Below are 25624 nucleotides of genomic sequence, written 5' to 3' on the forward strand. Positions count from 1 at the left end.
TACATTTATTAAACAAAAGTACCAACCACTCCAACACTATATCCCCCCCTGCTTTTAACATTTCTGTCATGATCCCATCAGTTCCAGCTGCTTTACCCCCTTTCATTTTACGTAATGCCTCACGTACCTCCCCCACACTTACATTCTGCTCTTCTTCACTCCTAAAAGATGGTATACCTCCCTGACCAGTGCATGAAATTACTGCCTCTGTTTCTTCCTTAACATTTAAGAGTTCCTCAAAATATTCTCGCCATCTACCTAATACCTCCATCTCCCCATCTACTAACTCCCCTACTCTGTTTTTAACTGACAAATCCATACTTTCCCTAGGCTTTCTTAACTTGTTTAACTCACTCCAAAATTTTTTCTTATTTTCATTAAAATTTCTTGACAGTGCCTCTCCCACTCTATCATCTGCTCTCCTTTTGCACTCTCTTTACCTTTCTTTTGCTCTCCATATACTCTGCTCTTCTTATAACACTTCTGCTTTGTAAAAACCTCTCATAAGCTACCTTTTTCTCTTTTATCACACCCTTTACTTCATCATTCCACCAATCACTCCTCTTTCCTCCTGCCCCCACCCTCCTATAACCACAAACTTCTTCCCCACATTCTAATACTGCATTTTTAAAACTATTCCAACCCTCTTCAACCCCCCCCACTACTCATCTTTGCACTAGCCCACCTTTCTGCCAATAGTCGCCTATATCTCACCCGAACTTCCTCCTCCCTTAGTTTATACACTTTCACCTCCCTCTTACTTGTTGTTGCCACCTTCCTCTTTTCCCATCTACCTCTTACTCTAACTGTAGCTACAACTAAATAATGATCCGATATATCAGTTTCCCCTCTATAAACATGTACATCCTGGAGCCTACCCATCAACCTTTTATCCACCAATACATAATCTAATAAACTACTTTCATTACGTGCTACATCATACCTTGTATATTTATTTATCCTCTTTTTCATAAAATATGTATTACTTATTACCAAATCTCTTTCTACACATAGCTCAATTAAAGGCTCCCCATTTACATTTACCCCTGGCACCCCAAATTTACCTACTACTCCCTCCATAACATTTTTACCCACTTTAGCACTGAAATCCCCAACCACCATTACTCTCACACTTGATTCAAAACTCCCCACGCATTCACTCAACATTTCCCAAAATCTCTCCCTCTCCTCTACACTTTTCTCTTCTCCAGGTGCATACACGCTTATTATAACCCACTTTTCACATCCAATCTTTATTTTACTCCTCATAATCCTTGAATTAATACATTTATAGTCCCTCTTTTCCTGCCATAGCTTATCCTTCAACATTATTGCTACTCCTTCTTTAGCTCTAACTCTATTTGAAACCCCTGACCTAATCCCATTTATTCCTCTCCACTGAAACTCTCCCACCCCCTTCAGCTTTGTTTCACTTAAACCCAGGACATCCAGCTTCTTCTCATTCATAACATCCACAATCATCTCTTTCTTATCATCTGCACAACATCCACGCACATTCAGACTTCCCACTTTGACAATTTTCTTCTTCTTATTCTTTTTAGTAATCTTTACAGGAAAAGGGGTTACTAGCCCATTGTTCCCGGCATTTTAGTTGACTTTTACAACACGCATGGCTTACGGAGGAAAGATTCTTATTCCACTTCCCCATGGATATAAAAGGAAAAGTAATAAGACCAAGAACTATACTACAGATATATCCATGCTAATTTATTTATTTTTTCCTGATATAAATTGCTATACATTTTGTTCATGTACATTAGGAACTTCTTATGAGATATAATTTTAATATAAGTCACAGTTACCGGGCTGAAACAGTCCACAGAAAAAAAAAAAACACTTGCAAAGAGAAATTGTTGCCTTTTTGTGAGAATGTATTGTAGGTTTTAATGAAGTGATCTTTTTCATTAGTAGATTTTTAATATTTGATGGAATTCTTGAGTAGACTGTGGGAGGGTGGGAATATTTCCCAGAGTATTCTTCACAATATATATCTCACTTCATTGTTAGTCTCTCTAACTTTTTTCTTTAGTTTTTGTCTTTAAACTTTATTTTTACTTTATTTCTTTAGTTTTTTGTCTTATTTTTGTCATTTGTTTCCTTTTTTCTGTATTTTGTCTTCATTTTTGTATTTTTCTCCTCCCTCTTTCTTCATTCTTATTGTATTTCTTCTATTATCTTCTCTCATCCTTTTTTGTTCCTCATGTCACCTCCACCTTCCTCTTCTCTTCCTATTCCTATCTTCCTCTTACCTTCCCCTCCCTCCACCACCTTCCTCTCTCCTACCCCCCTCTTGACTATAACTCTTTCCATCCTCATCCTCCAGCCCTCTCTTCTTACCTCTGTCATTCCCATATCATATGTTCTAAATTATACTCCTTTTTTTCCTTAGGCACTCACTCTTCCTCTCTCTTCTGTCCTTCCTCCATCCATCTTTCTTCTCTCCCTCTTCGTTTCTCCCACTCCCTCTTCCATCTTCCCTTCTTTCCTCCCCATCCTCTCTTCCATCTGCTGTCCCTCTCTATTCTCTCCTCTCCTACCTTTTTTCTCTTCCTCCCTCTCCTTTTCCCTTTCCTCCTCTCCCCTCTTCTCCCTCTTCCTCTGTGGTAGTTCATATTGGTAGCATTTGATATAAATGTGTTGACCACTTTCAGCACAAGATACCCCCAAAGAATGAATTCAGGATTGGGATGAAACTTGAAGCTTTGGATCCACGAAATCTGACTTCAACATGTATTGCTACAGTAGTTGGCACTCTGGGCCCTAGGCTGCGCCTAAGACTTGATGGGTCAGATAATAAAAACGATTTCTGGCGTCTTGTAGACTGTAACAATGAAATTCATCCCATTGGCCACTGTGAAGAGCATGGTGGGATGCTACAGCCTCCTCTTGGTAAGATATTGAGTTTTATATGCTGTTGAAGTGTGAGCAAGGTAGCATTTTGTGAAGGGATTCAGGGAAACTGGTTAGCTGGACTTGAGTCCTGGAGGTGGGAAGTACATTTCCTGCACTCTAAAGGAGGGTTTTGGTGTATTTCCTGTTTGAAGGGACATCTGAACTGTTGCATCTGTGCGCCTTTGGCAAGACAGTGATAGTGTGAATGATGGTAAAAGTACTTCTTTTTTGAGTCCCCCTGCCTTGGTGGGAGACAGTCAGTTTGTTTGAAAAAAAAATATCCATTGTGTAGTAGATGCATGATGTTATACCCCCCATTTCATGGGAGCACAATACAGAAAAAATAATGAAAATTATCAAAATATCAAGGAAAGAAGTCAAGAAACATTGTGTGTTTTTGTTATTGTTTTGGAAGAAATCCACATTATTTATTTTTATCAAGAAAATAATATAAGCATACCACATAGGCGCCAAATTGCCATATGCAAAAAACCAAAGAAAAAGTAAAATTTAAAATTCATTACCCTCCCTCCATTCAACCTGTCTGTCTATATTGAAGTACACATGTTATGAACCTATGAATACTGTACATATCTTCCTACTATTATTTCTTACCTGTCCTACTCCTAGTCCCAACTATTTACCTGTGCAACCCAACTTCGTCTGGTTGGGTGTCCATTTTCTCTTGACTTGGTGTAAGACACTCTGATTGAAAACCAGCCAAAGAATATTGTTCAAAATGTATTCAAGTTTTCCATGATTGAATTTATTTTCTATTAAATCTCCAAGTTCAGAATGGTATTTAAACAATATTGTTAAAAAAATCAAGTGCTGCTTGGCTTGAATGATCGCAAAAGAGAATTTACATTGCCTCTAGAGAATTACTGCTAGCAGTTTTGTCGCCATGTATAAACAAATTCATATAAAGTGAGGGAAACCTGTATATACATTGTGTGCTTATCTCTGTGTACAGTTCACGCTAAGAGGTCTGCTTCTCGGTGTATATACAGCTGTACCTACAAATTTGTAGTGAGTTGCATTCCTAGAGATCCTTTGAAACTAGAAAATGCAGGTAATGCAAAATTAATTCTGCATGACAAAATGTGTTTAAGATTTGAGTTAATTTTATATTTCAGAGCCCACTGTAACATATTACTCTGATGTGGTTAATACGACATGTATAGGAAATGGTTACCAGAATAGAGAGCAGTTTGGGGTAGGAAAGCCTCTGAGCCAGGAAACCATTGGCTAATCATATCCATTCTGTGGTTGCCCATTTAAATAATTAATGGATAATGAAAACCTGCAAATAAGGCAGCCCATGAATTAGTAGGGACAATTATATATTAAGAAGCATCTCTCAATATATATACATGTGAAAGTTTACTTCAAATTTTAGCTTAGATATCATTCTTCTTGTGATGTCTGCCAACCCCATGAAGCTGAGACTACCATCACCACCTGGAGATTGACCCTACCCACTGGGGACACAGCCCTTACCCTAGCCCCCTAATCTTGAAAAAGATGAAAATGGACTCAGTCACCATCAGCACAAAAATTCTGAAGCTTCACATAATTTAAGCTAAAGAAAAGAGAGCAACGTTCTGTAGGTGTTTATACCTTCCCTTGTAAGGGCAGCAACAGCGAACATTTAGGAGAAACTATTAGAGATCTAAAGATTGGTGTTAACGAAGACGAGTGTGCCTACCACATGAACAATTCACACTAGTGCTGATGCTGACTGACCTAAAACATTTTCTGGGCAGTTGTAACAGAAAATACTGCCATCAAACTAGAAACAAATATAGTGATTCACTGCTTAACAACCATTCTCATAATGTAATTTGGAATAATGACTAAAAACCCATCTCCCCACTTAATGACCGGCTTTTACTACCTTATACCTTTGATGAATTTTGAGAATCTTTTTACTCCCGGAGCCCAGCCATGGGCCAGGCTCGTCTGGTGCTTGCCTGTTCAACCAGGCTGTTGCTGCTGGAAGCCCACTGACCCACATATCCATCACAGCCTGGTTGATCTGGCACCTGGTGAAGATACTTGTCCAGCTTTCTCTTGAAGATTTCTACACTTGTTCCAGCAGAGTTTCTGATATCTTCTGGTAAGACGAATAATCTGGGGCCACAGATGTTGATAGTGTTTCCTAATTGTGCCCACCGCACCTCTGTTTTTCACTGGGTTTATTTTGTACTTCCTCCCATATATCTCGCTCCAGTATGTTGTTATGGCAGAGTACAGATTTGGGACCAGGCCCTTGAGTACTTTACAAGTATATATTATCATGTATCTCTCGCTCCTCCACTCCATTGAGTACATATTTAAGACTTTAAGGTGTTCCTAATAATTTACATGCTTGACTGGCTCTGTGTGGGCTGTAAATGATCTCTCTATCTGTTGTAGCTCTGGTATTTCTTCTTCCCTGAATGGCCATCAACACTGAGCAGTATCCCAAATGAGGGAGCACTAATGATTTGAAAAGTGTCACCATTGGCATAATTTTCCTTGTTTGGAAGGTTTTCATTACCCACCCTGTCATCCTTCTGGCTGTTGTGACCTTTGTCTTATTATGTTGTTTGAAACAAAGGTCAGCTGATATAATTATTCCCAACACCATTGAATGTCATGTTGTTCTCCATTGCCTGCTGGAAAACATTGCTCATATCTTCCTGTAATTTTTCAGTGTCTTCTACCAAAGTGACTTACATGCTTATTATAGTGTCATCTGCAGATGATGATATAAAACTGTAACAGGTGTTTATATTTGTGTGCTATGAGGATGAGAAACAGCAGAGGTGCCAGGACAGTGCCTTGAGGAACCGAGCTTTTTACCTCACTGATGCTGGATTTTGTTCTGTTTACTACTATTATTTGTATTCTCTGTGTTAGAAACCTGAAAACTCCATCTACCTACCTTCTCCGTAATGCCTATGGCTCTCATTTTGTGTAAAATCACCCCAAGATCATATTTGTCAAATGCCTTTGCAAAATCTGTGTATATCACATTGGCTTTTTGGTTGTCTTCCAATGCCTCCATAATTCTGTCACAGTGGTTCAACAGCTGTGACAGGCTTGATTGTCCTCCTCTAAAAACCATGCTGGTTCGGGTTATGCCTGTTGTGCTGTTCCATGAAATTTGTAATCTGCCATCTCATCACTCTTTCAAAGATTTTTATGATGTGGGAAGTTAGGGCTACTGGTCTGTAATTTTTAGCTAGTGCTATACTGCCTCCCTTATGCAAAGGAGCTATGTCTGGACTCTTGAAGGTCTGGCATTTCGCCTATATCTAGGCTCTTTCTCCAAAGAATACTGAGGGCTCTTGATAGTGATACTTTGCATTTTTTTTATAAATAAGGCATTTCATGAATCTGATCCAAGTGTTGAGTGGATGGGCATGATTTCAGTTTCTTTTTTGAAATCTGTGAGATTGGTACTGATGTCAGTTAGTTGGTCTTATGATGGTATCTAAGGGTAGTTGTGGTAAAAAGAGGAGTTGTAGTTTAGTAACCAAATTCCAGACTGTGGGCCATCCTCAGTTGATGACTGCTTCTATTCTTCTAGTGACCAAATAATTTTAGTGAATACAGGAGAACCCCTGCTATATGGTGGGTTAGGTTTCAGGCTACCGCAGTAAAGCTAAAATCGCCGTAAAGTGAATCGCCCTTTTTCACTTTTAAAGGCATATAAATACCTGATAACATGTTTACACTATCATATATTAAGTGTTCAGTAGAACTAGGCCTAAAAAAATAAAAAAGTAACATGCACATTGTATATACAGTATACTCATTACTTAAAATAATCTTGGCCTTAGCTTACCAAATTTTTTTTCATTTCAATGTTGGCAATAAGGTTATCATGACTCCTCATTTTATCACAATTATCCTTAGATGCCATCATAAGACAAAAAAAGTATATGTATATATAGCCTCTCCTCACTTACCGATGTGCTCATTTACCGACAACTCGGAGTTATGACGGCTCTCTGACAAATCGGTATTGTATGCCATACGAAAACTTGGGTCATGGAAACGGGCAGTGCTGCGTCTCAGTGTCAAGCATCTTAATCTCCTTTCTACAGTCACTGAGTATACTAGCTTTCACAGTCTCCAAGACTACAAATTTGTACTTTATTGTGCACCCCATAGTACAAGATAGAGTTAGAAGTGCAGCAGCACTTGGAAGAGGGAAATGGAAGAAGTACAAAAGAAGTTCACAGTAAAGGGGTTAGCTGGTGTGTTTGTCTCTGTGTTTACATTCTCTGTGCCTAGTGGCAGCTTAAGAAATTATTAAACTCAATGAAGAAGGTACGTTGATGGTAATAACAGTAATAATAATAATTAATAATAATCACTCGAGTGCTGCTTTAAATGTCAGCTGCCAAACCTATTCGAAATACGTATGACATTTAAAGCACTCCAGAGTGATTATTTATTATTATTATTATTATAACCGGTTATTTTTATATAGCCGGACTTGAGTCCTGGAAATGGGAAGTACAATGCCTGCACTCTAAAGGAGGTGTTTGAGATATTAGCAGTTTGGAGGGATATATTGTGTATCTTTATACGTATATGCTTCTTAGCTGTTGTGTTCTGAGCACCTCTGCAAAAACAGTGATTATGTGTGAGTGAGGTGAAAGTGTTGAATGATGGTGAAAGTATTTTCTTTTTGTGGATTTTCTTTCTTTTTGGGTCACCCTGCCTCAGCGGGAGACGGGGTGAAAGTATTTTCTTTTTGTGGATTTTCTTTCTTTTTGGGTCACCCTGCCTCAGCGGGAGACGGCTGACTTGTTAAAAAAAAAATTATTATTATTATTATTATTATTATTATTATTATTATTATATTATTATTATTATTATTATTATTATTATAGGTAGTAGGTTGGTAGACAGCAACCACCCAGGGAGGTACTACCGTCCTGCCAAGTGAGTGTAAAACGAAGCCTGTGATTGTTTTACATGATGGTAGGATTGCTGATGTCTTTTGTCTGTCTCATAAATATGCAAGATTACAGGTACGTCTTGCTACTTCTACTTACACTTAGGTCACACTACACATACATGTACACATTTATTTATACACACTCATCTGAGTTTTCTTTGATTTTATCTTAATAGTTCTTGGTCTTATTAATTTTCCTTTTATATCCATGGGGAAGTGGAATAAGAATCTTTCCTCCGTAAGCCATGCGTGTTGTAAAAGTCAACTAAAATGCCGGGAACAATGGGCTAGTAACCCCTTTTCCTGTAAAGATTACTAAAAAGAATAAGAAGAAGAAAATTGTCAAAGTGGGAAGTCTGAATGTGCGTGGATGTTGTGCAGATGATAAGAAAGAGATGATTGTGGATGTTATGAATGAGAAGAAGCTGGATGTCCTGGCTTTAAGTGAAACAAAGCTGAAGGGGGTGGGAGAGTTTCAGTGGAGAGGAATAAATGGGATTAGGTCAGGGGTTTCAAATAGAGTTAGAGCTAAAGAAGGAGTAGCAATAATGTTGAAGGATAAGCTATGGCAGGAAAAGAGGGACTATAAATGTATTAATTCAAGGATTATGAGGAGTAAAATAAAGATTGGATGTGAAAAGTGGGTAAAAATGTTATGGAGGGAGTAGTAGGTAAATTTGGGGTGCCAGGGGTAAATGTAAATGGGGAGCCTTTAATTGAGCTATGTGTAGAAAGAAATTTGGTAATAAGTAATACATATTTTATGAAAAAGAGGATAAATAAATATACAAGGTATGATGTAGCACGTAATGAAAGTAGTTTATTAGATTATGTATTGGTGGATAAAAGGTTGATGGGTAGGCTCCAGGATGTACATGTTTATAGAGGGGAAACTGATATATCGGATCATTATTTAGTTGTAGCTACAGTTAGAGTAAGAGGTAGATGGGAAAAGAGGAAGGTGGCAACAACAAGTAAGAGGGAGGTGAAAGTGTATAAACTAAGGGAGGAGGAAGTTCGGGCGAGATATAAGCGACTTTTGGCAGAAAGGTGGGCTAGTGCAAAGATGAGTAGTGGGGGGGTTGAAGAGGGTTGGAATAGTTTTAAAAATGCAGTATTATAATGTGGGGCAGAAGTTTGTGGTTATAGGAGGGTGGGGGCAGGAGGAAAGAGGAGTGATTGGTGGAATGATGAAGTAAAGGGTGTGATAAAAGAGAAAAAGGTAGCTTATGAGAGGTTTTTACAAAGCAGAAGTGTTATAAAAAGAGCAGAGTATATGGAGAGTAAAAGAAAGGTAAAGAGAGTGATGAGAGAGTGCAAAAGGAGAGCAAATGATAGAGTGGGAGAGGCACTGTCAAGAAATTTTAATGAAAATAAGAAAAAATTTTGGAGTGAGTTAAACAAGTTAAGAAAGCCTAGGGAAAATATGGATTTGTCAGTTAAAAACAGAGTAGGGGAGTTAGTAGATGGGGAGATGGAGGTATTGGGTAGATGGCGAGAATATTTTGAGGAACTTTTAAATGTTAAGGAAGAAACAGAGGCAGTAATTTCATGCACTGGTCAGGGAGGTATACCATCTTTTAGGAGTGAAGAAGAGCAGAATGTAAGTGTGGGGGAGGTACGTGAGGCATTACGTAAAATGAAAGGGGGTAAAGCAGCTGGAACTGATGGGATCATGACAGAAATGTTAAAAGCAGGGGGGGATATAGTGTTGGAGTGGTTGGTACTTTTGTTTAATAAATGTATGAAAGAGGGGAAGGTACCTAGGGATTGGCAGAGAGCATGTATAGTCCCTTTATATAAAGGAAAAGGGGACAAAAGAGACTAAAAATTATGGAGGAATAAGCTTACTGAGTATACCAGGAAAAGTGTACGGTAGGGTTATAATTGAAAGAATTAGAGGTAAGACAGAATGTAGGATTGCGGATGAGCAAGGAGGTTTTAGAGTGGGTAGGGGATGTGTAGATCAGGTGTTTACATTGAAGCATATATGTGAACAGTATTTAGATAAAGATAGGGAAGTTTTTATTGCATTTATGGATTTAGAAAAGGCATATGATAGAGTGGATAGAGGAGCAATGTGGCAGATGTTGCAAGTATATGGAATAGGTGGTAAGTTATTAAATGCTGTAAAGAGTTTTTGAGGATAGTGAGGCTCAGGTTAGGGTGTGTAGAAGAGAGGGAGACTACTTCCCGGTAAAAGTAGGTCTTAGACAGGGATGTGTAATGTCACCATGGTTGTTTAATATATTTATAGATGGGGTTGTAAAGGAAGTAAATGCTAGGGTGTTTGGGAGAGGGGTGGGATTAAATTATGGGGAATCAAATTCAAAATGGGAATTGACACAGTTACTTTTTGCTGATGATACTGTGCTTATGGGAGATTCTAAAGAAAAATTGCAAAGGTTAGTGGATGAGTTTGGGAATGTGTGTAAAGGTAGAAAGTTGAAAGTGAACATAGAAAAGAGTAAGGTGATGAGGGTGTCAAATGATTTAGATAAAGAAAAATTGGATATCAAATTGGGAAGGAGGAGTATAGAAGAAGTGAATGTTTTCAGATACTTGGGAGTTGACGTGTCGGTGGATGGATTTATGAAGGATGAGGTTAATCATAGAATTGATGAGGGAAAAAAGGTGAGTGGTGCGTTGAGGTATATGTGGAGTCAAAAAACGTTATCTATGGAGGCAAAGAAGGGAATGTATGAAAGTATAGTAGTACCAACACTCTTATATGGGTGTGAAGCTTGGGTGGTAAATGCAGCAGCGAGGAGATGGTTGGAGGCAGTGGAGATGTCCTGTTTAAGGGCAATGTGTGGTGTAAATATTATGCAGAAAATTCGGAGTGTGGAAATTAGGAGAAGGTGTGGAGTTAATAAAAGTATTAGTCAGAGGGCAGAAGAGGGGTTGTTGAGGTGGTTTGGTCATTTAGAGAGAATGGATCAAAGTAGAATGACATGGAAAGCATATACAGTGGACCCCCGGTTAACGATTTTAATCCGTGCAAGAGGGCTCATCGTTATGCGAAATAATCGTTATGCGAATGAATTTTCCCCATAAGAAATAATGGAAATAAAATTAATCCGTGCAAGACGCCCAAAAGTATGAAAAAAATTTTTTTTTACCACATGAAATGTTAATTTTAATACACACAAACTGAAAAAGGCATGCACAATTACATGACACTTACTTTTATTGAAGATCTGGTGATGATTGATGGGATGGGAGGAGGGGAGAGCATTATCTTCTTACTGTTTAGAAGGGGAATCCCCTTCCATTACGACTTGAGGTAGCAAGTCCTTTTCCGGGGTTACTTCCCTTCTTCTTTTAATGCCACTAGGACCAGCTTGAGAGTCACTGGACCTCTGTCGCACAACAAATCTGTCCATAGAGCTCTGTACCTCCCGTTCCTTTACGATTTGTCTAAAATGGGCCACAACATTGTCATTGAAATAGTCACCAGCACGGCTTGCAACAGCTGTGTCAGGGTGATTTTCATATATAAAGGTTTGCAGTTCAACCCACTGTGCACACATTTCCTTAATCTTTGAAGTAGGCACAATGGATTCCACAACTGGCATAGGCTTCTCAGGGTTAGCCCCAAACCCTTCAAAATCTTTCTTAATTTCCATACTAATTCTCACCCTTTTTACCACAGGGTTGGCACTAGAAGCTTTCTTGGGGCCCATGGTCACTTATTTTCCAGAAACAGCACCGAAAACACTGTAATAATACGAAATATTCCGAGTGTATGCTTGGATGTTACCGCGGAGGCTGGCTGGTAAACAATGGGACGGACGGCACATGTGAGGCTGGCTGAGGGCACATTGGACGCGTCTCGGACGAAAATCGGTAAGCGGGTTTTTAATCGGTATGCGCGGCAAAAATTTTGCGATAAAAGTAATCGGTATGCGGAAAAATCGCTATGTGATGCCATCGTTATGCGGGGGTCCACTGTAAATGTATAGGGGAAGGAAGGCGGGGTAGGGGTCGTCCTCGAAAGGGTTGGAGAGAGGGGGTAAAGGAGGTTTTGTGGGTAAGGGGCTTGGACTTCCAGCAAGCGTGCGTGAGCGTGTTAGATAGGAGTGAATGGAGACGAATGGTACTTGGGACCTGACGATCTGTTGGAGTGTGAGCAGGGTAATATTTAGTGAAGGGATTCAGGGAAACCGGTTATTTTCATATAGTCGGACTTGAGTCCTGGAAATGGGAAGTACAATGCCTGCACTTTAACCCTTTGACTGTTTCAGGGCCCTCTCTGAAACTGTCATTCTATGTCGCCAAATATTCGAAAAAAAAAAATTATTTTTTCTTATGAAAATTTTAGGAATATTTTTACTAGTGTTTTAAGCCTAAAAAAAAATTTTTGCCATCAGTACTTACCGAGATATAGAGCCGCAAAGTTTGCAGAAATTGACGTGCGTACGGCAACAGCTACGACTGCCGCCCACCCGGTATTCTTTTATTTACTCTAATTCAAAGGTTTCTTGCATTTTTCAATATTTTTCTTTTCCAGGTAACTTATGTGGCCTGTGAGACCAATGTAAGGTGCATTGTTCAAATATACACTCATTATTTACAACACAATAACAGAACAAACTTTATCACTATTAGTTTGTGTATACACTTTGTTTACACAAACAAACAATACAAAACAATGTTTATTACTATTGTTCCATAATATATATACATATGTACAGTCACTAACCACGTTCCTAGAACTGCTGCAGCTTGTGGAACTCTTTGAAACATGGGTATATGCAGAGGGGCACTTCACACTCCTCACACATAAAACGAGTGTCTCTGCGTGTTTGTGGGCGTTTTGTGGTATGCATACATACATAACACCTCTTCTGAGCATTTTTCTTGGCAGTAGTAGGAGGCAGTTGTATGGGGTAGTGATCACCAGGCCTCAAACGAGATGACGTCTGTGGGCGCTGGTCTATTGCAGGAGTTGCTCCTTTGTACTTTGCAATTATTTGTCTGATTACTGACAGGCAAAATTCACCATATTTTGGTGTTTTGTTGGTCTTCAACTTCTATATGTTATAAGCATTTAGCATAGAGATATCAACAAGATGGAAAAAAAATTTGATATACCACTTATAACTCTTGCGTACACAGTCTGCAAACCCAATCTGCATGTCACATTTGTCCACTAAGCGCATATTGAGGTTGTAGTCCATGACAGCTGCAGGCTTTAGAATGGGTTCATTGGTCTCTCTGTTGTCCCTGCCACTGGGTACCATTTCGTTTGTGTGAACTGATGTCAACAATGTGACATCACGTTTGTCATGCCACCGAAATGCCATGATGTCATTGGCAGCAAAGGCTTGCACCTCACCTCTGCGAGTGCCAGCGTCGAACCTTGGCATATGTTTGCGATTACCACGCACTGTGCCACACACGTCTGTCAAGTTCACTCGCAAGAAATCACTGAGTAAGGGGCTTGTGTACCAGTTATCAGTAAATAACATATGCCCCTTACCAAGATATGGTTCCATCATTGTTCGAACCACATCACCAGAGATACCCAATAACTTCATGGTATCTCTCAAAGTATTACTGCCAGTGTACACAATAATATCTAAAACAAGACCACTTCTGCAATCACACAGTACAAATAGCTTTATACCAAAGCGTTTCCTCTTGCTTGGTATATATTGCTTGAATGAGAGTCTTCCTTTGAATAAAATCAAGGACTCATCAATAACAAGCTTCCTGAAGGGATAAAAATACATGCAGCACTTTTGTTTCAGGTACATAAACACATTTCTTATCTTATATAACCTGTCGCTTCTGTCAGGCCTGGTTTTGTCTGAAAAGTGTAACATACGCAACAGTATCAGGAAACGATTGACACCTATAATGTCACTAAAACCTGGAGTTGAAATCAGGCGATCTGTTGTCCAGTATGTGGTGACAGTGTGCTTATACACATGTGGCATAAGCATTATTGTGGCAAAAAACAGGTACATCTCTGCCACAGTTGTCTCCTTCCACTTGTGTAGCCGTGATTTTGGTGAGAGAATTGTATTTGCCATGGTGTATTCACAGTATGTGTTGGTTTCCCTGACAATGATGTCCATCAGGGGTTCATCGAAGAATAACTCAAAGCAGTCCAGTTCACTGGCATTGTTCCCAAGTGGACAAGATGGCTTTATTCCACTTTGTGTTTCATCAAAGTCATGGGGACTGGGAACAAACTCGTCACCGTCCTGCCAATCCCAGATGCGGTCTGCTGGTGGGGTCTGGATATTGTACCGTGGTTGTGGCTGTGGTTGTGGCTGTGCAGGTTGTGGTGGTGCAGGTTGTGGCAGTGTGGGGTAGGGTGAGGCTGGTTGTTCTGCTGAGTCAGCCGCGTGGCTAGTAGCGTGGCCCGGTGATGGTGCCACATGGGCCGTGCCACCCTCACTATCACCACCACTGCCTCCTCCCTCACTGTCACCATTCATACCCATCGTTACAATATCGTCATCTTCACTATCAGGTCGTGGTGTTGGGCCACGGGATGTGCTCCCAGAGTTTCTCCTTCCCCTTGGAACAACATATGAAACACTACCAGACCGCATGCTACGTCGTACATACTGGCGCTTCACTGGGGAATATTCACTCTCACTGTCACTAGAACTGCTTTCAATGACCTTGAAATCACTATCACTATCACTGCTAACATCTGGGTGTTGTACACGACCAAATAGTTTCCTCTTTCGTCCTGGTACAGGCGAACGTGAACGTGAACAAGCCGGCACAGCACCAGAGGTCGAAGGTTGTGGGTCATCTGGGTTTTCGTCACTATTTACGTTATCCTGGGCACTTTTTTCGGTAACACTCACTTGAAAACCCTTGAATTCACTGTCACTGACACTTTCATCGCTGTTAGAGCTATCACTTGGGAACAAAAGACCTCCAATCCGCCGAGGAGTGAGGAACTTCTTACCGAGAGGCATGGTGAAAATGGACTGACAACATGGCGTTCCCACAATGCACCGCTAGGTCCCAGATTTTTTTCACAGGGTGCACACCGACCACTGAGACCCATTCTCTCCCGTGTAGGCCTATCAGGCCTTTGGCGCTCGATTTGAAGCCGCTAGAATTTGTGCGTATAAATACGTCAGAAACATTGGCTCGTAAGACGTATTTATACGTCGGAAACAGTCAAAGGGTTAAAGGAGGGGTTTGGGATATTGGCAGTTTGGAGGGATATGTTGTGTATCTTTATATGTGTATGCTTCTAAACTGTTGTATTCTGAGCACCTCTGCAAAAACAGTGATAATGTGCGAGTGTGGTGAAAGTGTTGAATGATGATGAAAGTATTTTCTTTTTGGGGATTTTCTTTCTTTTTTGGGTCACCCTGCCTCGGTGGGAGACGGCTGACTTGTTGAAAAAAAAAAAAAATTATTATTATTATTATTATTATTATTATTATTATTATTATTATTATTATTGGCAGTTTGGAGGGATAAGTTGTGTATCTTTATACGTATATGCTTCTAAACTGTTGTATTCTGAGCACCTCTGCAAAAACAGTGATTATGTGTGAGTGTGGTGAAAGTGTTGAATGATGATGAAAGCATTGTCTTTTTGGGGATTTTCTTTCTTTTTTGGGTCACCCTGCCTCGGTGGGAGACGGCCGACTTGTTGAAAAAAAAAAAATTATTATTATTATTATTATTATTATTATTATTATTACCATTGACATACCTTGTTCACTGAGTTTAATCTTATTAAGAGATGCCATGAGAGACGGAGAGAACGTAAACACACAGACAAACACACAATCTTGTGACGGATCACCCATTACAAGACTCGCAGAGGGAAAATTCCCAGGAGTCCACCTTGACAGTAGCCTCAAATTCCAGACATATATACAACAAATTTCCAAGAAAATCTCTAAGACAGTAGGCATACTATCAAAGATACGGTACTATGTTCCACAATCAGCTCTCCTTGCACTGTATCATTCACTCATCTACCCTTATCTCACATATGGAATTTGTGCATGGGGATCAAAAACATTAAATCACCTAAGACCACTAATAACACAGCAAAAGGCTGCAGTCAGAATGATAACAAATTCACACTCTCGACAGCATACCCCACTAATATTCAAAAGTCTAAATCTGCTCACCATAAAGAACATCCATACTTATTCATGTACCTACTACACTTTTTTTTTTTTAACAAGTTGGCCGTCTCCCACCGAGGCAGGGGGACCCAAAAAGAAAGAAAATCCCCGAAAAGAAAATACTTTCATCATCATTCAACACTTTCATCTCACTTATACATAATCACTGTTTTTGCAGAGGTGCCCAGAACACAACAGTTTAGAAGCATACATGTATAAAGATATACAACATATCCCTCCAAACTGCCAATATCCCAAACCCCTCCTTTAAACCCTTTCAAGGTTTCGGCCGTACTAGTACGGCTTACGCCCCAGGGCTTTTGAAGTACTAGTACGCCTAAATTCTAGCGCCCTCAAATCTAGTGAGAGAAAGCTGGTAGGCCTACATATGAAAGAATGGGTCTATGTGGTCAGTGTACGCAGTATAAAAAATCCTGCAGCACACAGTGCATAATGAGAAAAAAAAAATTTGACCGTGTTTTTGGATTAAAACAGCGACTTTGCACTGTATTTTCATATGGTATTTATTGTTGTATTCTAGTTTTCCTGGTCTCATTTTATAGAATGGAAGACATATTAGAGAAATTGAGATGATTTTGACTGGTTTTACAACAAAAAGTACCTTGAAATGTTCGATTTTTACCAAAGTTCAAAAGTAAACAAATCATGCCAGGCGTCCAATACACGTCAACTGGTGAGTCTATATTCTTTCACAAGTGCGCTGATATTATTTATACCATTTCTACACTAATGCAGTAGTCTGCATAATAGTAAATCTTCTATTTTTTGTAAGAATAAAAATTCAAAGTGGAAAGACAAAGAAATATAAGAGGGGCGTGGGGATGTGACTAGCGACCAGAGAACTTGTTATTTTAGTGCCAGGAATGTCTTTCTTGTTTATTCTGGACCCTATTCTGAAATTGCCATCTTTTGAAATTTGTGTGAAATTGGCAAAATTGCTAAATTCTGACCACCTATAAGGGAGGTTTAGGCACTTTGTCTGGAATACGTCCAACCACCCAGCGAATCTAGACCAGACTGAATACTTCAGGCGAGGTGAGGACACCCCCCCCCCTCGATCACATGATAGCTCCGTGGACAGCTGCAGCTCAGAAACAGAAGCCGGCAGTCTAACGAGCCACAAGCGATAATTACAGTAGTTAGACAATCAAGACTTGAACTGAGCACATATGTAACATCCTACCTAACAACATAACTACGTCAAATAATATTATAAAGCAATATATTCATGATTTAGCTATTATCGCAAATATAAGCAGTATAAAATTATATGAAAGATAATTATATATATACATAATAATCATTGCAACCCATTCAGGGGTTGCAACACCCCCCCAACACGACAAACGGTCGCACTAGGAGTTGCATTAATGTCTTTCACATTACTGATTACTCAGGTTACATTACTAACACAATTTAATATAAACATTAATCAGAGTCTCTCTTGTGCCAAGCACCTCTATAATTTAACAGTGTCTGTTTCACTATAAGTTATGCCCCTAGTACTAGGTACTAGGGCAGTACACAGTATCGTATCTCTGCATTCTCGTGGTTATGTACATCAGTGTAGAGACAGGATAACATAGACAAAAAGGGTACGTTGAGGCTTGATCATAGTAGTGTATACAGTATAATAGTCTTGTGCTATAGACAGGAGACAGCATTCCACTCTTAAGTAGTGGTTGTGGAATGCTATGCAGTATGGACATCTGAGCATGAAACAGCTTAAGGTGTGTAGTGAGGGGGGGGGGGTCTGCGGAAGGACAGTGTTGGACCACGCAGTACATCGCCCACACCACACTACCCACTCAACACTCAGCTTGTCTCCTCACACACATCATTACTGTGAATATATAAATATAATAATTAGACATGAGTATACATGTCTAATTATTATATTTATACATGAGTACAGTGGACCCCCGCATAACGATCACCTCCGAATGCGACCAATTATGTAAGTGTATTTATGTAAGTGCGTTTGTACGTGTATGTTTGGGGGTCTGAAATGGACTAATCTACTTCACAATATTCCTTATGGGAACAAATTCGGTCAGTACTGGCACCTGAACATACTTCTGGAGTGAAAAAATATCGTTAACCGGGGGTCCACTGTATAAATATAATAATTATAATAAATATAATAATTATTATAATTATACATGAGTATACAGTGCCTGCACTCCTTCAGAGTGCAGGCACTGTACTTCCCATCTCCAGGACTCAAGTCCGGCCTGCCGGTTTCCCTGAACCCCTTCATAAATGTTACTTTGCTCACACTCCAACAGCACGTCAAGTATTAAAAACCATTTGTCTCCATTCACTCCTATCAAACACGCTCACGCATGCCTGCTGGAAGTCCAAGCCCCTCGCACACAAAACCTCCTTTACCCCCTCCCTCCAACCTTTCCTAGGCCGACCCCTACCCCGCCTTCCTTCCACTACAGACTGATACACTCTTGAAGTCACTCTGTTTCGCTCCATTCTCTCTACATGTCCGAACCATCTCAACAACCCTTCCTCAGCCCTCTGGACAACAGTTTTGGTAATCCCGCACCTCCTCCTAACTTCCAAACTACGAATTCTCTGCATTATATTCACACCACACATTGCCCTCATACATGACATCTCCACTGCCTCCAGCCTTCTCCTCGCTGCAACATTCATCACCCATGCTTCACACCTATATAAGAGCGTTGGTAAAACTATACTCTCATACATTCCCCTCTTTAAGATATGATAAGATAAGATTTCGTTCGGATTTTTAACCCCGGAGGGTTAGCCACCCAGGATAACCCAAGCAAGTCAGTGCGTCATCGAGGACTGTCTAACTTATTTCCGTTGGGGTCCTTAATCTTGTCCCCCAGGATGCGACCCACACCAGTCGACTAACACCCAGGTACCTATTTGCTGCTAGGTGAACAGGACAACAGGTGTAAGGAAACGTGTCGAAATGTTTCCACCCACCGGGAATCGAACCCGGGCCCTCCGTGTGTGAAGCGGGAGCTTTAGCCACCAGGCCACCGGGCCTGGTCTCCTCAGACTCCTAAGTGCACCACTCACCCTTTTCCCCTCATCAATTCTATGATTCACCTCATCTTTCATAGACCCATCCGCTGACACGTCCACTCCCAAATATCTGAATACATTCACCTCCTCCATACTCTCTCCCTCCAATCTGATATCCAATCTTTCATCACCTAATCTTTTTGTTATCCTCATAACCTTACTCTTTCCTGTATTCACTTTTAATTTTCTTCTTTTGCACACCCTACCAAATTCATCCACCAATCTCTACAACTTCTCTTCAGAAGTTGCAGAGATTGTATTTATCTAACCTAAATTTGAAAATAGCCAACGCTTTAGCTTCAATAACCCTACTTGGCAGACTGTTCCACTCATCAGCTACCCTATTTCCAAACCAATACTTTCCTATATCCTTTCGAAATCTAAACTTATCTAATTTGAATCCATTATTGCGGGTTCTTTCTTGAAGTGATATCCTCAAAACCTTATTTATATCTCCTTTGTTAATACCCATCTTCCACTTATACACTTCAATCATGTCTCCTCTCATGCTTCGTCTTACAAGCGAATGTAGTTTAGGAGTCTTCAATCATTCTTCGTATGGAAGATTTCTAATGCTATGTATTAATTTGGTCATTCTACGCTGGATGTTTTATAGCGAATTTATATCCATTCTGTAATTTGGAGACCAGAACTGAGCTGCGTAATCTAGGTAAGGCCTTACTATTGATGTATAAAGCTGTAAAATAACCGCTGGACTTCTGTTGCTTACACTCCTAGATATAAATCCCAGTAATCTGTTTGCTTTGTTACGTATGTTTAGGCCCTGGTTGCTGCTTACCATAACCCCCAAGTCCTTTTTGCAATCTGTATGGCTAAGTTCTATGTTATTTAACTGATAAGTACAGTGGACCCCCGGTTCACGTTATTAATTCGTTCCTGAGAGCTCATTGTAAAGCAAAATTATCGGAAAGCGAATCAATTTTCCCCATAAGAAATAATGGAAATCAAATTAATCCGTGCAAGACACCCAAAAGTATGAAAAAAAAAACTTTTACCACATGAAACATTAAGTTTAATGCAATAGAATAATTACAATAACAATAATAACAATAGAATAATCACAATAGAATAATTGACACTTACCTTTAATGAAGATCTGGTGATGATTGATGGGATTGAAGGAGGGGAGAGTGTCAAAGTTTTTAATGTTCAGCTGCTTTTTGGTCTGAACTGGCAGCCTCACCATGCCTTATCACACTATGTATGCCACTACGATTCTTAAATCTTTCAAACCAACCTTTGCTGGCCTTAAATTCACTCACATCACCACTAGTTGCAGGCATTTTTCTAATTAAATCCTCATGCAACTGCCTAGCCTTTTCACAAATGATCACTTGAGAGATGCTATCTCCAGCTATCTGTTTTTCATTTATCCACACCAATAACAGTCTCTCAACATTTTCTAACACTTGCGATTGCTGTTTTGTAATCACAGTTGCAACTTTTGCAAGAACATCTTCCTTGATTGCTGTTTTCCTGCTCACTACAGTAGAGATGGTTGATTGGGATTTACTATACAACTTGGCCAGGTCCGACACACGCACTCCACTTTCATACTTTGCAATTATCTCTTTCTTCGTTTCAATAGTCATTAGCACCCTTGGTCTCGATGGGTTGGCACTAGAAGCTTTCTTGGGGCCCATGATGACTTATTTTGCAGAAACAAGCACCAAAAACAGTGATAATATGGATAATATGGAATGTACGGAATGTATCCTTAGATGCGCGCACACTGGCTGGCTTGTAAACACTGGCACACACAGGGCAGTTCAGGCCACACGTGGACACGTCTCATACGAATCGTATCGCGTATCGGGTTTTGTAACGGGAACCAAGGCAAATTTTTTGTGATATAATGCTTCGGATACCGGATTTATCAGTTACTGATGACTTCGCGAACCGGGGGTCCACTGTACTAGGGTTATGGACACTTCTGAGCTTCAGAACCTTGCATTTATCTACATTGAACTGCATCTGCCACTTTTCTGACCAGGAATTGAGTTTGTCTAAATCCTCCTGAAGTTCCGTGACATCTACATTTGAATCAGTTATCCTACCTATCTTTGTGTCATCGGCAAATTTGCTCATATCATTAGTAATTCCCCATCAAGGTCATTGATATACGTACATGTACATGTATATTATAAACAACAATGGGCCCAAGACTGATCCCAAAACAGTATTGCCCTACACCAAATTGTAACATTCTCATACTATAAACTACTTTTAGCAAATCACAATGTTATGTTCCTATAATGTAACTTCAATAATTACTTTTGAACCTGTTGTCGACAGGAATATAATCGAATCATGTTTCATAAAAAGCATTTTTTAAAATATGAATATATCCTTTGGTTTATATAAATTAGATTCATGTATAATTAATAGAACTATTGTACAACTATGATAAATTTCTTTAAGTGTTAAGTAGTCAGTAAGCCATTAAATTAAGTCGGCCCATAATGCCTAGGCATAATAGAGGCTCTCTCTCTGCACTGCAACACATTATTGTAAATCTTTCTTTCTTTCAACACACCGGCCGTATCTCACCGAGGTGGGGTGGCCCAAAAGGAAAAACGAAAGTTTCTCCTTTTACATTTAGTAATGTATACAGGAGAAGAGGTTACTAGCCCCTTGCTCCCGGCATTTTAGTCGCCTCTAAAACACGCATGGCTTATGGAGGAAGAATTCTGTTCCACTTCCCCATGGAGGTAAGGGGAAATAAACAGAAACAAGAACTAGAAAGAAAATACAGTGGACCCCCGGTATTCGATGGCATCGGTATACGTTAAATTCGGTATTTGATACATTTTAACGCAAAAATTTTGCCTCGCCACTCGTTAAAAAACCCGCCACACGCGATTCGTCCGGGAAGTGTCCACATGTGGCCTGAACTGCCTCGTGCATGCCAGTGTTTACAAGCCAGCCAGTGTGCTCGCATCTAAGCATACATTCGGTACATTCCATATTATCACAGTGTTTTTGGTGCTTGTTTCTGCAAAATAAGTCACCATGGGCCCCAAGAAAGCTTCTAGTGCCAACCCTTCGGGAAAAAGGGTGCTAATGACTATTGAAATGAAGAAAGAGGTAATTGCAAAGTACGAAAGTGGAGTGCATGTGTCGGAGCTGGCCAGGTTGTATACAAAACCCCAATCAACCATCGCTACTATAGTGGCCAGGAAAACGGCAATCAAGGAAGCTGTTGTTGCAAAAGGTGCAACTTTGTTTTCCAAACAGAGATCGCAAGTGTTAGAAGATGTTGAGAGACTGTTATTGGTGTGGATAAATGAAAAACAGATAGCAGGAGATAGCATCTCTCAAGCGATCATTTGTGAAAAGGCTAGGAAGTTGCATGAGGATTTAATTGAAAAAATGCCTCCAACTATTGGTAATGTGAGTGAATTTAAGGCCAGCCAAGGTTGGTTTGAAAGATTTAAGAATCGTAGTGGCATACATAGTGTGATTAGGCATGGTGGGGCTGCCAGTTTGGACCAAAAAGCAGCTGAAAAATATGTGAAGGAATTCAAGGATTACATAGACAGTGAAGAATTTAAACCTGAACAAGTGTTTAACCCCTTGACTGTCGCAACCCCCAATCCTGAGGTGTCTCCTGGTGTCGCAAAATTTAAAAAAAAAAAAATTATTTTTTCTTGGGAAATGATAGAGAATCTTTTCCCGATTGTAAAGACACCAAAAAAACGAAATTTGATGGAAAACTGACGGAATTACGCTCTCGCGAAGTTAGCGACCTTGGCGATATTTACAAATCGGCGATTTCGCCCACTTTGAGCCCTATTTTCGGCTAATTCCATTATTCCAGTCAACCAAACTCATAGCTATTTCTTCAGAACTCGATTTTTTCTATCGATTGAGTACAAGAAACTGCCCATTTACCGATTTCAACTACCCAATAACATGGTCAGATATTTGCAATTTGGCCAATTTCACAAAAATTAAAAAATATGATAATTTCAAAATAAGGACAAGAATGAACAAGGCAGACATTCCTGGCTGTAAAATAACATTTTCTTTGTTCATCAGTGACGTCTCCAGGCCCCTCTGATATTATGCTTGCTTTTTATTTTGAAATTTTATTCAAACAAAAAATAGAAGATCTACTGTTATGCAGACTACTGCAATATTGTAATAATTGTATAAATTACATCAACCCATTCATGACTGCATATTAGAATGGCTATTTGGACATTTATTGGACAAAGACATCATTTGTTTACTTTTGAACATCGGCAAAAATCAAACATTTCTAGTACTTTGTGCTCCATTTCCAGGTTCTTTTTATAGTAAAATCAATCAAAATCATCTCTATTTCTATAATATATTTTCCATTCTATCAAATGAGACCAAGAAAACGAGAATACAACCATAAATACTATACGAAAATAGACCACAAAGTCGGCATTTTAATTAAAAAAAAAAACGGTCGGAGTTTTTTTTTTCTCATTATGCACTACGTGCTCCAGGATTTTTTTTATATGGTGCACACTGACCACACACACCCATTCTCTCACATGTGGGCCTACCAGCTTTCTCCTGCTTGATTTGAAGCCGCTAGAATTTACAAGTACGTATATATACGTCAAACACAGTACCTTGTAAGACGTATATATACGGCCGCGACAGTCAAAGGGTTAATTGTGATGAAATGTGCCTTTTGGAAGAAAATGCCAAGCAGGACCTACATTACTCAGGAGGAAAAGGCACTCCCAGGACATAAGCCTATGAAAGACAGGCTTACTCTTCTGATCTGTGCCAATGCTAGTGGTGATTGCAAAGTGAAGCCTTTATTGGTGTATCACTCAGAAACTCCCAGAGCGTTCAGGCAAAAGAATGTCCTCAAGGCCAATTTGTGTGTGCTGTGGAGGGCAAATAGTGAGGCATGGGTCACTAGGGACTTTTTCTATGACGGGTTACACCATGCATTTGCCCCCAATGTGAAAAATTACCTAATTGAAAAGAAATTAGATCTTAAGTGCCTCCTGGTATTAGACAATGCTCCTGGTCATCCTACAGACTTGGCAGAGCGACTTTCTGGGGACACGAGCTTCATTAAGGTGAAGTTTTTGCCTTCTAATACCACTCCTCTCCTGCAGCCCATGGACCAGCAGGTCATTTCCAACTTCAAGAAACTGTACACAAAAGCTATGTTTCATAAGTGCTTTGAAGTGACCACAGACACTCGATTGACTCTAAAAGAGTTTTGGAAGGATCACTTTAACCCTTTGGGGGTTTCGGACGTACTAGTACGTCTTACAACCCAGGGTTTTTGACGTACTAGTACGCCTAAATTCTAGCGCCCTCAGATCTAGTGAGAGAAAGCTGGTAGGCCTACATATGAAAGAATGGGTCTATGTGGTCAGTGTGCGCAGTATAAAAAAATCCTGCAACACACAGTGCGTAATGAGAAAAAAAAAACTTTGACCGTGTTTTTGGATTAAAACAGCGACTTTCCACTGTATTTTCGTATGGTATTTATTGTTGTTTTCTAGTTTTCTTGGTCTCATTTTATGGAATGGAAGATATATTAGAGAAATTGAGATGATTTTGACTGATTTTACAATGAAAAGTACTGTACCTTGAAATTGAGCTCAAACTAGCAGAAATGTTCGATTTTTACCAAAGTTCAAAAGTAAACAAATCATGCCAAGGGTCCAATACACATCAGCTGGTGAGTCTGATATTCTTTCACAAGTGCGCTGATATTATTTATACCATTTCTACACTAATGCAGTAGTCTGCATAACAGTAAATCTTTTTTTTTTGTTTTGTAAGAATAAAAATTCAAAGTGGAAAGCCAAAGAAATATAAGAGGGGCCTGGGGATGTGACTAACGACCAGAGTGTTTCAAAATTGCTAAATTCTGACCACTTTATTGGATAGTTGAAATCAGTAAATGGGTGGTTTCTTGTACTCATTCGATAGAAAAAATGAAGTTCTAGCGAAGTAGTTATGATTTTTGTCAACAAGTACACTGGAATTGGCTGAAAATAGGGCTCGAAGTGGGCAAAATCGCCGATGCGTGAACATCGTCTAGACCGCTAAATTCACGAGAGCAAAATTCCGTAAGTTTTCCATCAAATTTCATACTTTTGGTGTCATTATGACCAGGAAAAGATTCTCTATCTTTCCTTAAGATTTTTTTTTTTTTTTTTTTTTTTTTTTTTTTTTTTTTTTTTTTTTGAAATTCGGCCGACCCTGAGAACAAGTATCTGAGAGGACCTGTCGATCTCCAAATGGTTAATATCCTCAATTGTGTAAACCTTATAGGTAAGGCTTGGGAGGGAGTGACTAAGAGGACCTTGAACTCTGCTTGGAAGAAACTGTGGCCAGAATGTGTAAACAAAAGGGATTTTGAAGGGTTTGAGACTAACCCTGGGAATCCTATGCCAGTTGAGGAAACCATTGTGGCATTGAGGAAGTCCTTGGGGTTGGAGGTTAGTGGGGAGAATGTGGAAGAGTTGGTGGAGGAGGACAATGAAGAACTAACCACTGATGA

General features: G+C 39.7%; 1 protein-coding gene across 7 annotated transcripts in view; it reads left to right on the forward strand.

The window, feature by feature from the left end:
* Scm (Polycomb protein Scm) overlaps window positions 1-25624 on the forward strand; it is a 240670-nt gene that overhangs the window by 93109 nt on the left and 121937 nt on the right. For all 7 annotated transcript variants that reach the window (XM_070103632.1, XM_070103630.1, XM_070103636.1 and 4 more), the window contains exon 6: window positions 2673-2910. In XM_070103632.1, coding sequence (XP_069959733.1) covers window positions 2673-2910 — 238 coding nt within the window. The remainder of the gene's footprint in view (window positions 1-2672; window positions 2911-25624) is intronic.

The sequence above is a fragment of the Cherax quadricarinatus genome, chromosome 86 (genome assembly GCF_038502225.1).
Source record: "Cherax quadricarinatus isolate ZL_2023a chromosome 86, ASM3850222v1, whole genome shotgun sequence".
Classification (NCBI taxonomy): domain Eukaryota; kingdom Metazoa; phylum Arthropoda; class Malacostraca; order Decapoda; family Parastacidae; genus Cherax; species Cherax quadricarinatus.